The sequence below is a fragment of the Ptychodera flava genome, chromosome 20 (assembly GCF_041260155.1).
Source record: "Ptychodera flava strain L36383 chromosome 20, AS_Pfla_20210202, whole genome shotgun sequence".
NCBI classification, from domain to species: domain Eukaryota; kingdom Metazoa; phylum Hemichordata; class Enteropneusta; family Ptychoderidae; genus Ptychodera; species Ptychodera flava.
In genome coordinates, this window is record NC_091947.1 from 5,100,958 (window position 1) to 5,114,096 (window position 13,139).

General features: G+C 37.0%; 1 protein-coding gene across 3 annotated transcripts; it reads left to right on the plus strand.

The window, feature by feature from the left end:
- Positions 1 to 2,124: 2,124 nt before the first annotated feature.
- LOC139119613 (uncharacterized) lies at positions 2,125 to 12,657 on the plus strand. 3 transcript variants are annotated; one of them, XM_070683457.1, is made up of 5 exons: positions 2,125 to 2,252; positions 4,623 to 4,834; positions 4,986 to 5,069; positions 9,195 to 9,365; positions 11,141 to 12,656. In XM_070683457.1, exons 2-5 carry the CDS (start codon positions 4,781 to 4,783, stop codon positions 11,300 to 11,302), a joined length of 471 nt encoding a protein of 156 aa, XP_070539558.1. In that variant the 5' UTR covers positions 2,125 to 2,252; positions 4,623 to 4,780; the 3' UTR covers positions 11,303 to 12,656. The 3 variants fall into 3 exon arrangements, with proteins under 3 accessions (XP_070539558.1, XP_070539556.1, XP_070539557.1); XM_070683455.1 differs by lacking the exon at positions 2,125 to 2,252 and adding an exon at positions 4,334 to 4,526 and having other exon boundaries at positions 11,141 to 12,657; XM_070683456.1 differs by lacking the exon at positions 2,125 to 2,252 and adding an exon at positions 4,334 to 4,472.
- Positions 12,658 to 13,139: the final 482 nt, after the last annotated feature.

The following is a 13,139-nucleotide window of genomic DNA, read 5'->3' on the forward strand; positions in this document are numbered from 1 at the left end:
AAACTGCACGTTTGTTTTATCACTTCTGTGTGTGTCATGTAATTCTACTTTTTCGTAAACTAATTACAGAACCTTATACTATATTGATTTCGTTCAATGAAAATGTGTCACCAAGCGAGCAGAGAAATGCGTTTAAATTTGAACGCATTGGGCAATGCAGAGAATAAAATTTAGCAACATAAATGCTGTATGTCACAACCTTGACTCTAGTCTTAATCGACGTTTACTGCAAAAGTTCACACTCTACCACCTAATATCCTATATTTGACTACCATAAGAAAACACGAGTTCACATTATTTCTGAGGTGACAAACAAATACTTGAAGACTCAGAGCTAAATTAGGAAATTATTGAATGGATTAAGATGATAAATTACGGGCAAGATAAGATTACCAAATAATGAGTATAGAATGGTATAGGTTTGAAGATAATCAGGGTAATGTTTGTATATTTTTACTGATGCTTTCTTTTGAAAAGCAAAACAAAAAGCCAGAATGTACAATACACAACACAAGAGCTGAGAACACGAAAGGAAAGATAAACTGAAACACGTGATATAGACATCTTTGTAGTTTCCGAGTCTCAAGTATAAGTAAACCACCCAATCTCCGGCTTGCATCCAAACATGTCTTGTAGAACCCTGTCAAGTCAAATGAAGAAACGAGATAATGATAGTGCATTTGTCACAGAGGACTTAGGTGAATATTTAGATTGACGTGAGTATGACGTCAAAAAAGCAATACAATATGATGTGCTACATCAGTAATTTAAATGATACCCTATTGAATTATGAAGTGAAACATTGCTCAGCAATCGTAAGCATGCCTGAATGACTAAACCTTTGAAGTGATAAATTTCATGAACCTAGCGAGCTAGACCAAACCACGGTCCCTCCACAAACTAATATACATCAAAATTTGACTAAAGGACTGAGAGGGCGCTATTCTCTCACCAGCTGAATATTTCAAGCATAAGTAGATAACTTTTCAAACATGTAACTCAAAGTGATACTGTCCAGCGGTGATGAATATTCTGCAGAAACAATATGCTTCAGAGGACAGCATCATTGATTACGTATCTTTATGCTAATTAGGTTGCAATGCCAGATTATCATCAGAGCCGTAAAGATTAATTGTACAAAACTGGTTTCCGAATGGGACGTCTACCATTGCATCCCACTTTAAAGTTAGCAACTCCTTAATTTACTACTGATTAAAAGAGAACATCCCGTCTGTGTCAAGTTCGCCGCTCTTCACTTTCAACATGTCAACTTGCACACAATGAATTATCAATAATCTTGAAAAAGTCACTTCACAATGTGACGATTGTAGTTTTGTTGTTTTTTAATAGTAACGTAATGTCACAAGTTCGATCAACGTTGACGTCAACAGTTAAAGTGATGGTCAAGAGAGGTTTTTAAGGGATATCATCTTCTTTAAAATAATCGAATTGACACAATTGATTTTAATTATTTTTTAGAAACTCGGACCGCGACTGTTTTACCAAAGGGTATGTTTTTTTGTTTGTCGATGAATATTTTTCAAGACAAAGTCTTATTTTTGTTGTGAAGATGTACATCAAGTAAATAATGCAATCGGTAACTGCTATTAGATGTACAGATTTTATAGATATCAACGTCCTAACCCCTTCTGCTGCATGGCTTCCCTCTTCAGCATTTAACAAGTGCTCGGTTCGCAGACAAATGCAAGATTACACTACAGGGTAAACCTCACGAATGCTGAATGTAATTGTCATAAGAATACTATTATACTCACCGAGAGTCTGGTGTTCGCTGTATCTTTGTCACTAACGACAAGTAACCGTTCGTTTTTTTCCATGCACATAATTATTTCATTAACGTCCTATTGTTCTTATGCAAATTAGTGTACCACCACAATGCTATTACTATGTAAAATACTAAATCTAACACTTTACGAACTTTATTCATAAGTGTATCATAAAAGTGTTGTTTTCTAATTTAAATATGAGTGAAAGTGGTAGAGTGCAAATCTGCATATAAATGTCTTGCATGTCATTAACTTCCATAGAAACACACGAAAACCAATTTTCCCCAAATTAACATTGACATGTACTATATGGTCAGCTTTTTAAAACCATGCTCTGCACCAATACAAAAACCATATCTAATATATTTATTATTGACCTTTGAACTCTAGTTTTCACTTGGAAATACTGCACTACCAAAACATGGTTGACTTGCTTCAATATCGCCAGTGAGTGCAGGAACGAGTGTACGTATTTCACTAGTTTTCACTCTTCAATTAGTTGAACGTTAATTTCTGTTGGGATCCCAGCGATCTGACAATGCGACGCCCCGATTATTAGACTTTCTTGTATTTCTATGTGCACGTGACCTTTGAATTTCAGCCAATTTCTCTACGCTCACTGATTCGGTGAAACGTGCCAGTTCTTATACTTTTGTAAGTTAAATCTTCGTCAAAGTCTTGTTCCATGAACCACGGTAACTCTTGAGTAACCGTGCATAAACACGGTGTTAAACTGGGGAATGAAATCAGTGTCAAATTTGGAAACCTACATGTATATCGCTCAAGGTCACTGTCATATTCGCCTTCCGAAATGTCAGAGAAGTACATCACGTCCATCCTTAATGGCACTGTCACACATTGACGATTTAGCCAGCGTATGGCAACGTATGAACAATTTGGCGAATAGGCTTGGCGTACGTGGAATACGTAATGGCTGAGGCACGCTGGTATTTTGTGCATGGCACAAAATTTTTCTCTGTGCATGGCACAAAATTCGTATGGTTCGCAAGTCCCGCACACGCGGGCCATAATGTGCATAGATAGATTATTCCGCGGCTCGTTCACACGCGTTACTTGTAAGTTACTCTTAAGTCGAAATGCGTCAAGATAATTGTCTAGCGTACACAAAACACATCTCTAACCTATGGGTACGCTATAAATACGCTATGTGTATGCCCAAAATTGAAAATACATCGTTAGAGAAATATTGATACGTTGGCATACGCTGGCTAAATCGTCAAGGTGTGTCAGGGCCACAACGACAGCTCTGACCCATTGCGAAATGGAAAATTATCCATGTGTACTGATAATTAATACTTACAGTGATGAATAATTCAATTGACCAATCCAAACTAAAGTATTGCTTATATAGCAGGTGTTTCCTTCAAAAGCCACGACTGATTCATATGTAAATTAGCATTCATCATCGTTTTCCATGTTGCCATTTACGGGACTGTGTCTCTCTGTCTCTAGTTGTCTCTGTCTACCGTGCCTCTCAGTGTCTCTTTCAGTTTGTGTCTTCGTTTCTCGCTATCTTTTTTCCTTCTGTCTCACTGTGCCCCAATCTATCTCTTCGTCTCTCTGTCTCTCTGTCCACTGGTCTCATCGTCTACCCGTCTTGAAACACCTCTAGTTTTCTCTGATGTAAATATATGATTGTCAATTGTGTAAACATAACTTTGTACAGGCTACGATTCATCAGGTACATAGTATCATCCTGTGTAAGGTATACTAGTGTCTTACTTTCACCTGTCAATACTTAATGAATATAGGTGCTCACCTCTATTATTTCATCCTTCCTTTCATTAGATTTTAAAAACTATTCGACATGGTCGGACAGATGTCGCGGAAAATTCCTAAATTAGGACGATTTGAATTTGGAGGCAGCTCTCATAAAAAAAGCCTCGTGTATGTCAGATATGGTGCACCATAATTAGATTGCGATAAATATTGACAAAACTGAGCAGTTTAAACGGTCAAATTATGCAGATATGATGCATGAGCTTCAAAATTCTCTCCTCGATACATTCAGTCATATTGGCAGTCAAACCAATTACATCCTTCTTCGTTTTTCTTTCTCTCTATCTATTTATGTCTGCCTATTTTCCTGTCTGCTTTCTGTCTTCTTTTTTCAGCGTCTGTCAATTTTAGTATCTATCTCTCTGTCACGTTGTCTGTCGTTGTCCGTCTGTTTTCCTCTCTGTCTCTTTCTCTTTCTCTTTCTCTCTCTCACTGTATTGTACTCATACCTAAGTATTCAACAGCCCAGTATGTAATTACTCTCCCATAGTGTCTGATGTCTCGTTAAAGGATGCAGTACGTACTTCAGCTGATGTAGTCGAGTTATCACATCATGTTAATTTCCTCTGACACTTCCGAGCCCTCTCTAATTATCACGGCGTTGTCAGGCATCGACCAAAGTAATAACCTATTATCTTAGATGTGAATGTTGTTTATGCAAATGATCTTCAAGGAATGCTGAATAAATTTATTTTATAATAGAAAAACCCCACCAGGTATTTTTTACTTAATGTGACCATGTGATCTTATGCGTCTCTAATTACTGTCTGTGCTAGCGGACTATTATTCATTCGGTTGTTCTACACTGTGTTGGCAAATTTTTGTTCATTTTTTCTTTCATCGTCAACTTCAGTCTGACCTAGTCTTGACGTAGCAGAATGCAACGTGGGTCATTGTCCTTCTCTAGCTTAAATTCGTTCTATTTGCACGAGATACATAGTTAGTACAGCTGATATTCTCTTCATTTTATCGTTGTTTAAGATCATTACGGTCAAAGATGCAGTTTCACACTGTATTTCATTCTTATCACAACAGGTTCATTACAATTTTACTCTCTATTCTTGGTTCTTGGAAGCGTTATCTCTTCTCCTATCTCAATTGCTAAAACGTCCGACCCGGAAATCTTGAGTACACCTGACCTCTACCTACTCAGCAAGAAACTTAAAATACTTCACCGGACAACGGACTCAGCAATGTCAACTGTAGAGCAACAAATGATCAACGGTATACAAATTGGAGGACTTCCGGTAAGTATTCTTAAAACGACGAAAGGAGTTGTAGATCATAAACGCTGTTATTTGTGAAGCCTTTCAACTATTATCTAAACCAATATCAATTTTTCAGAATACTTTGTACCTAGTGTGTTTGACTTGTGTTTCCCATTATTTTTCTATCTAGCCATGCTGGATTAACGATGAAATGATTGCCAAGGAAATTTCCCATCTTGAAGTGCTCTTGGTATTAAATTCTGTCAATCCTCAGGTAAGTTGTAAAATTTCAGAAATTACGTACATCTTTTTCAAATACATTAGATCACAAAATATCGTTATTTTAAGACGACAGTGTGTGCATGATATTATTGTTGAAAAATTCGCAGCGATGATATAAAGGCAATTATGAAAGAGGATTTCCTATTTTTATGATTAATTATTTTCTAGTGATCACATATCGTTAACGTATCGAAGTCAGATAGTTGTTTAACACGTGCAGTATTTTATGGCGTTGACAGATATAAGAGGACCTTGAGCCATGCTTTCGGTAATAGCATTTTAATCCAAACTGGAAATACAAAATTGGACTGACACATTCAAGTCTTGGGTTGTACGGTTTACTTAATGACATACAAATTATACTGACACCCATAAATATTGCTGACATCAATCGGCAGGTGTGCTTACAAAGTCTTTCATCAAGGAAGAGGATTAACACATAATGCAGGTGTCAAAATAATTACATTCCCGCCAAAATATTCTATAACTTCTTCATGAGTCAATGGTGGAAGTGTTCACTTGCCGTATTTTGGCAGTCAAATAGATTGCTTGATCATTGATCATGTTTGAATGCTTGAACGCTGGACTGTCATAGTATAGGCCATCGCATTAACACTGGACTGTCACAGTGTTATAGGCTGTCCCATTATCCCCGGAAGGTTTCACTATTGTTCTCCCCAAAGGGTTAGGGTTAAATAGCAAAGCAGTTTGATATAATAGATGCTGAGAAAACTACTGGCACGGGAATTTGAATGTAACCCCGGGGAATATCAAATAAACGAGACAAGATAAGACGTTAGAATTCCTTGTCATTGTCAAACTTGTTTGACAATGCAATTCTTCAAATACATTTTCGAAATATGCTGTACGGCCAACATGAAAATATTCCGTTTCTCGTCCTCGCACCTGTCGATTTTGACTAACTGTGTTGGCATTTTAGTCACGCTCTGTTGAAAAAATGAAGGGATAGAACGAAAGTGTGCTAGGTACCACGGAAAATCTAACATTTATGTCAGATCACGTGAACACCAGACAGTTCTGATCTGTAAAGTTATCACCGCTATCTTGTAGGATGTCAGAATTAACATTGCTTGTAGACATAACTTGTTCTTTATCTTCACGTCAGGAGTGTATCTTGCGAGATGAAAAAATGAATAAAAAAGTGTCACCACATCATATTGTAGACGACCTAGGATGAGAAACAAAATATCATTTTGACCCCCTAAAGTGAAAAGTGAAAGCAACGTTTTCATTTTAAATCTTTGTTTGTTTTGCATTTGATTTACCGGAAATATATTGTGTTTCGCATAGTAGGTTATTTTTAACAGCTGTTTTTATGTACTGTCTGTTTTGACAGCATGTCTATTTTACTACCCTATGTAATACTGCGGCCATATCGGTAATTTATCGTTATTTGTTGTACTGCCCTCTACGGTCGAAGCTAGCTATGACTTGCTCTCGTCACTCAACTTGCTGAGTGTCTAAGAATAAAAAACAACGCATGTTGCTAGGTGCAGCAACAAAACTATCTTCCATCGTGTTATAAAAATGTTCCGACATGTAAAACATTTTTAACGTTAGTGGTGTAGCAATCGAGTGAGTTCCAATACAGTGTGCCATGATAAGGGATGGACCATTAGACCTTGGGAGGGGGGGGTGGTCACAATGAAATTGTGAAAATTTTTTTTTTACTATTGTAAATTTCTGAAAATTTTTTTTTCCAATTGAGATTAGCTGTGCAAATTTTTTTTTTCAGAGTAAATTTTCAGATTTATAATTTTTTTTTCGTTCCTCGCTGTCTGAAGATAAAGAGGGCAAACATATGGTGCCAAGCACCACAAGCGGCCACGCAAGCGGTCACTGGGAAGAGGTCAGGAGAGGGGTGTCCCCCTGCTGCTGTTGGAGCTTTTAAAAAATAGAGATTAAAATGGTGTTATTTGGTGGCACTTGGGGAGTATTTTGCGGGGGGGGGGGAGGTCAGGAGGGGGTGTCCCCCTCCTGCCGTTGGAGCTTTTGAAAAATAGAGATTAAAATGGTGTTATTTGGTGGCACTTGGGGAGTATTTTTGCGGGGGGTGGTCAGGAGGGGTGTCCCCTCCTGCCGTTGGAGCTTTTGAAAAATAGAGATTAAAATGGTGTTATTTGGTGGCACTTGGGAAGTATTTTTGCGGGGGGTGGTCAGGAGGGGGTGTCCCCCTCCTGCCGTTGGAGCTTTTGAAAAATAGAGATTAAAATGGTGTTATTTGGTGGTACTTAGGGAGTATTTTTGCCGGGGAACGTCAGGAGGGGGGTGTCCCCCCTCCTGCTGTTGGAGCGTTTGAAAAATAGAGATTAAAATGGTGTTATTTGGTGGCACTTGGGGAGTATTTTTGCGGGGGGTCAGTGTGCCCTCTATAAAAGAGACTTCATGAAACTTCTGAGTCAACTGAAAAATTTGAGAAATTTTCTTGAGTCACAATGTATAATTTCCTATTCATCTGAAAATTTTCTTGCGTCACAGAGAATATTCATGAGTCATGGCACGCTGAATAGGCTTAGAGGGCACACTGCAGGGGGTGGTCAGGAGGGGGTGTCCCCCTCCTGGCGTTGGAGCTTTTGAAAAATAGAGATTAAAATGGTGTTATTTGGTGGCACTTGGGGAGTATTTTTGCGGGGGGAGGTCAGGAGGGGGGTGTCCCCCCTCCTGCTGTTGGAGCTTTTGAAAAATAGAGATAAAAATGGTGTTATTTGGTGGCACTTTGGGAGCATTTTTTTCGGATTACACATCTTCCTCTGAAACATGGTCTTCTTGCTCCTCAGTAGCTTCGTATAGTTTTGAAAATTGACTATTTTGGTTTCCTGGCTTCTCTTTCTACTGCGTGGTGAAATGCCTACATTCACCCCACCAAACATCATGCATATCTCATGATTTACAATTGATTTTGACAAGCTGAGAAGCTAAAATAACCTAAACAATATAGTGAAATTTGCATATTTATGTTTTTAGAGCAATTGTTGCCCTTTTTTGATCAAAACATCTATTTCTCTGTAGCAGCATGTCCAAATTGATTGGATGTGTATAGATGTGTTGAAATTTCAATATTTGTCTTTTTGGGCAATTTATGCCATTCATGGTCAAAAAATCTGTATTCTCTGAAAGGGCTTGTCCAATTTCTTTGAAATTTGCTACATAAAAACCATGCAGATTTATTCAGTATTTGCTATCGAGAAACTTTCAAAGTTCAACCCTTTTGTGTGTTTTTGTGTTGGGATTTGTTGGATAGATGACATTCTACGTAGTGTATTGTTGAATGTTAAAACATGTGTTGCTGTTGTTATTTGAGGTTTTTTTTGAGAAAAAGGAATTGAAAATGCCTTTTTAAAAGCAAAATAATACATAATGACTTGATATGTTGTTTTATCATTATTGACTTGTTTTTACTTGTTCACCCATTCTTGCATTCATCATTGTAATAAAATGCTGTGAAAAAAATGAAACTGATGTGGCCTGCATCTGTTTACCTTGATCTTAAAAGGCAAATACAACTTTCTGTCTTGACAACCATACCATAGTTTCAATGTTTTACCTAGTGTACCTGCTTGGTTTGTACGCAGGAAACAAGTAGAAAACAGGCTCTATAATTTCATAATTTTCAAGTGATCAGAATACAAAAGTCCTGAAAAGATAAGATAATCACAACTTCCAGTATAAGGGATACAGTCACTCTAAATGTATAAATTAAAATTAAAAATGTGCCGGGAGGAAGTATTAAAAATACAGAAAGTTGCTTACTGTCGGTAAAATCTAAAAAAAATTCAAAATTTTAAAGACTTTTGCAGATTTTTTTTTACGCCTTTGTCTTCTTATTTATTTTTTTTTTATTTTGCAAACTAGTTTGAAGATTTTTTTTCCCTAACTTTCTGCTCTGAAAATTTTTTTTTCTGTTTTTGACCACCCCCCTCCCAAGATCTAATGGTCCGTCCCTAAGCTTATTAACCCCATGACATCAATGCGGTCTGAAGTATACACGTCATACTTTGAATGTACTCATCGACGAATAATATAATCCATGTCGGCTTCATAAGATGTCTTTTGGCTCTCAGAACTAAAAATAACAATGCTCCCGTTTCTCTCTCAGGGACTTTGGGACTTGCTGTCACAGATAGAGTACGACCTTTCCACCTTCAAGGTCATCTTCACCGAATTGAGGGATGTGTACAGAACATCCGGGATTTATGATGACATCGTGCTTGACCTTGATCGTCTCAGTATCTCGTTAAGCATCGTCATAGCCGAAATACGATCTACGGTATGTAACAACATTAATATTAATGCATTTTAAATAAAAAGTACCAAAAGTTGATTGCGCCACATGGTCATTTTGAAATGTCCGGATGAGCTTGAAAATGAATAAAGACGATTGATTATAGAGACTTTCACATCTCACTAATGATGGTTTACGTGCTCTTTATGACAAGCAGTAACAACGGGAGCTTTGCCCATTTCGACTGATGTACGTCCATCCGTTTAAATTTAATTAGTTGTCAGCTTGAAGTCACGTTTTACGTTAAGTCATTTCCTTAGAAAATGAAAATTAACAAAGGTTGTCGGATTAACACCGTATCGAGTTTTAAAATTATAACTGCTACTCATATAAACTGCACTGTGACAGTAAAACACACTCTAGGGGGCGCTGCACGAAACATCGTATATCGCTCAACATCACTTTTTCTTTTTTTTCTTTTTTTTTTTTTTTGCAAATATTCATCCAATTTCACTCAATTTGTCAGCCCAACATTAAAATATCTTGGGTTTACCTTTTAGCTTGTTAAGCAGTCATAAATTGCGTGATAAAGAAGTGTAAATTTATGCATATTATATGCAAATCTCCCGATTTCCTTGTGTGTCTTTTCTCCCAACAAGATTTCGAAAGAATTTAATTCCACTCGGGCTGGGTGAAATTTTCTAAAATTCTCACATTATGTTCTTTAAATGCTGTATAACAAAACAACTATTTTGCTCCGCAATAAAGTTCTTGTATTTTGAATAAGAGGCATTTTAATTTTGCTAATCATGATTTTAATCACTCTTCCAGTCTTTCAACCATTGACATTTTAGAATGAGGATAGATAATATAAAATAAAATCGTCGTTTTTTGCGACATATACTCTTGCTTCAAACGAACTATCACATTTCAGAAAATAGTATAGGTTTTGACTGAAAATAACTTTTATCATAAATACAAAAATTTAGGTTTTCTATCCCAAATATATACGCCCTTCATCATTCGAGTAAATTATTGTTACCATACTAAACCTTAAATTCTCTGCTTTTTGAAAATATAAGGTATGAGGGGGTTTCCATGTCCGGTCATCTTTGATGAGAAACATTGCTTTGAAAAACCTGTGTGGGTATTAAACCTGCAGCTTCATCTTGCGGGTGACGCACAATCATATAAGCATACAATACGTAGCAGTAATGCACGCAGAGGGACTCCATACGTACGAATGAGTGGAACACCGTGGTAGACCAGTACTCACGGTAACACACACTCACAAAATGGCACACTGCCGTAGGGTGACATACAGTCACATTCACAGTAACGCACATACAGTGACACATAACCACAACTATTGATACAATTACAATGTGACGCACATATTGTCATAACAAGGTATTTAACACACATGCAGTCACAATGACGCACAAACACACATCAACGTGCACACGGTAGCACACACAGAGTAACATACAGCAACACTCACCCACAGTGACGTACACTTAGACACTGATGTGGGCGGTCGCTCAATCCTGCAGCACGCACTTGTAACAAATGCACGGTGGCTACATTGATGACGTTGTTGGCCGAGGATTGCAAATATTTTGTTTCGTTTTTTGTGTGATTTTATATTGACGAAATCATAATAGATTTATTATTTTGAGATTATTAATATCTCAGTGACATATGAACAAAGGCTTAATGAGAACCGCCCATTTGTCCGTCCATTAATTCATTCATTATTTCTCTCTCTCTCTCTCTCTCTCTCTCTCTCTCTCTCTCTCTCTCTCTCTCTCAACTATTAGTTGTATGAGTATGGATATTGGAATGAAACACCGGCGATCTATCTTGGAGATTTTTTAGTCAACGAAGAAGACTGCCAATTGTATGCATATCAACTATACGATGTTCTCACCAAGTTCATGTTTTATCAACATAATGTACGTAACCTTGCTAAAAAGTTCTGATGAATTGAAGAAGAAGGAACTTACTTCGCAACCTAGCCACCGTGGGTTATTCTTTTTCCATTTCAAGTCTTCTAGATTGGCGTTGTCGAGTGGTGTGATGACTGCTTTTACGAAAAGGAAATCTGTTCACTCAACTCACTTTACAGTCGTTTTAGATTCATTGCTACAGCATTTATCTTTGAACAACCCAGAACAAATAACAAAGTGAACTTTTATTCTAGTCAATGAGACGAAGAATCGTTATGTCACTTTCAATTATCCGATCAAGCTAATCTCTCGTCAAGATAATATCACATAAGTCTTGATTTAATCTACATCATTATTTTATGGCTCTGCAAACTAGAAGACGCCCTTTTAATACTCTGGTGTTTGTTGAGGAGTGAAAACAATCGTAAACGCATACAAGCACACAAACTGTCGCAACGATACGTGGGTTGCGTACCAGCGCACAAAATGTGATGTCACAATTATATGTGAAGTTGCGTACTGAGCAAATCAATTGCGCGGTACAATCTTGATTGGTTGACAATTTACCTATATCGATGGAAAAAAGTATACCACAATTGAATTCGTCACTGAGCAGGAAACGGCCACGACCCTATGAGTTATCTATCGCATTACTGTTTGCGTAGTTAGACGTTTTTTGAAATGCTTGGAATAAAACGTCTCAATCTACGTTCTCAATTGAAGTCTACTTAAACGTTTAAGATGTATGATATCAACCAAACATGCAAATTACTAGTTTTGCTGTTTGTATAGGTTCGTATCTTTCAATCATAATGTGCGCATGCAGTCAACGCTTCGTCACCAATAACGAGGTTCCGTATCTGTCACCAAGCAATCTACAGTGAAACTACCGCCAACACAGACCTTAAACAAAACCACAAACAGTCTTGTGTTTGGCTATGAACACTTAGTTAAAATGCAACGTCAAATGAAGTTTCAGTGATGTAACGATAGGATCAAAACTTACGGCCGTATTCTGTATTGTGATTTGTGAACGTTGTATTTGGTTCGTTCAGGTTGATTATATAATTTCAATGTAGGTCAATTGTGAGACTGAATTTAAGGTAACCGATATTCGGCGATGACTTAATTTCCTATCATTTTATTCGCCTCAAAGTGGACAATAATAACAAATATAATATCAAAAAATTAGGATGTGAAAACAACCGTTTTGTTTTTGCAGCATGAGACATTAATTTTGAATCCAAAGAAGAGATTGCACTCCAGGACCTGCAATGTTTGGTTTCAGCAATATTTGACACAAGGAGTATTTCCGATATAAATCAATGTAAGACAATGTGGTAAGACATTAAACCGATATGAACCACAGAGTTTACATATTGTGTGCCTCGTCCTTTATTTTGTCAGATAGCAGGTATAAATCACCCAAGTGTCTAAAGGCAAGAGATAGATACAGGTGTGATAGCGTATGTATGTATGTATGTATGTGTGTATGTATGTATGTATATATGTATGTATGTATGTATGTATGTATGTATGTATGTGTATGTATGTATGTATGTATGTATGTATGTATGTATGTATGTATGTATGTATGTATGTATGTATGTATATGTGTATTTATGTATGTATGTACGTACGTACGTATGTATGTATGTATGTATGTATGTGTGTGTGTGTATGTATGTATGTATGTATGTATGTATGTATGTATGTATGTATGTATGTATGTATGTATGTATGTATGTATGTATGTATGTATGTATGTATGTATGTATGTATGTATGTATGCATGCATGCATGCATGCATGCATGCATGCATGCATGCATGCATGTATGTATTTCATACATATATTATTTCCATAATGTT

Excerpts from the sequence above, each read along its gene's own strand:
- LOC139119613 (XM_070683455.1), top strand. The coding sequence starts at position 4,466 with ATGCAACGTGGGTCATTGTCCTTCTCTAGCTTAAATTCGTTCTATTTG. Across the intron at positions 4,527-4,622 it reads CTATTTGCACGAGATACATA|GTTCATTACAATTTTACTCT; the intron begins GTTAGTACAGCT and ends TTATCACAACAG. Across the intron at positions 9,366-11,140 it reads TAGCCGAAATACGATCTACG|TTGTATGAGTATGGATATTG; the intron begins GTATGTAACAAC and ends CTCAACTATTAG.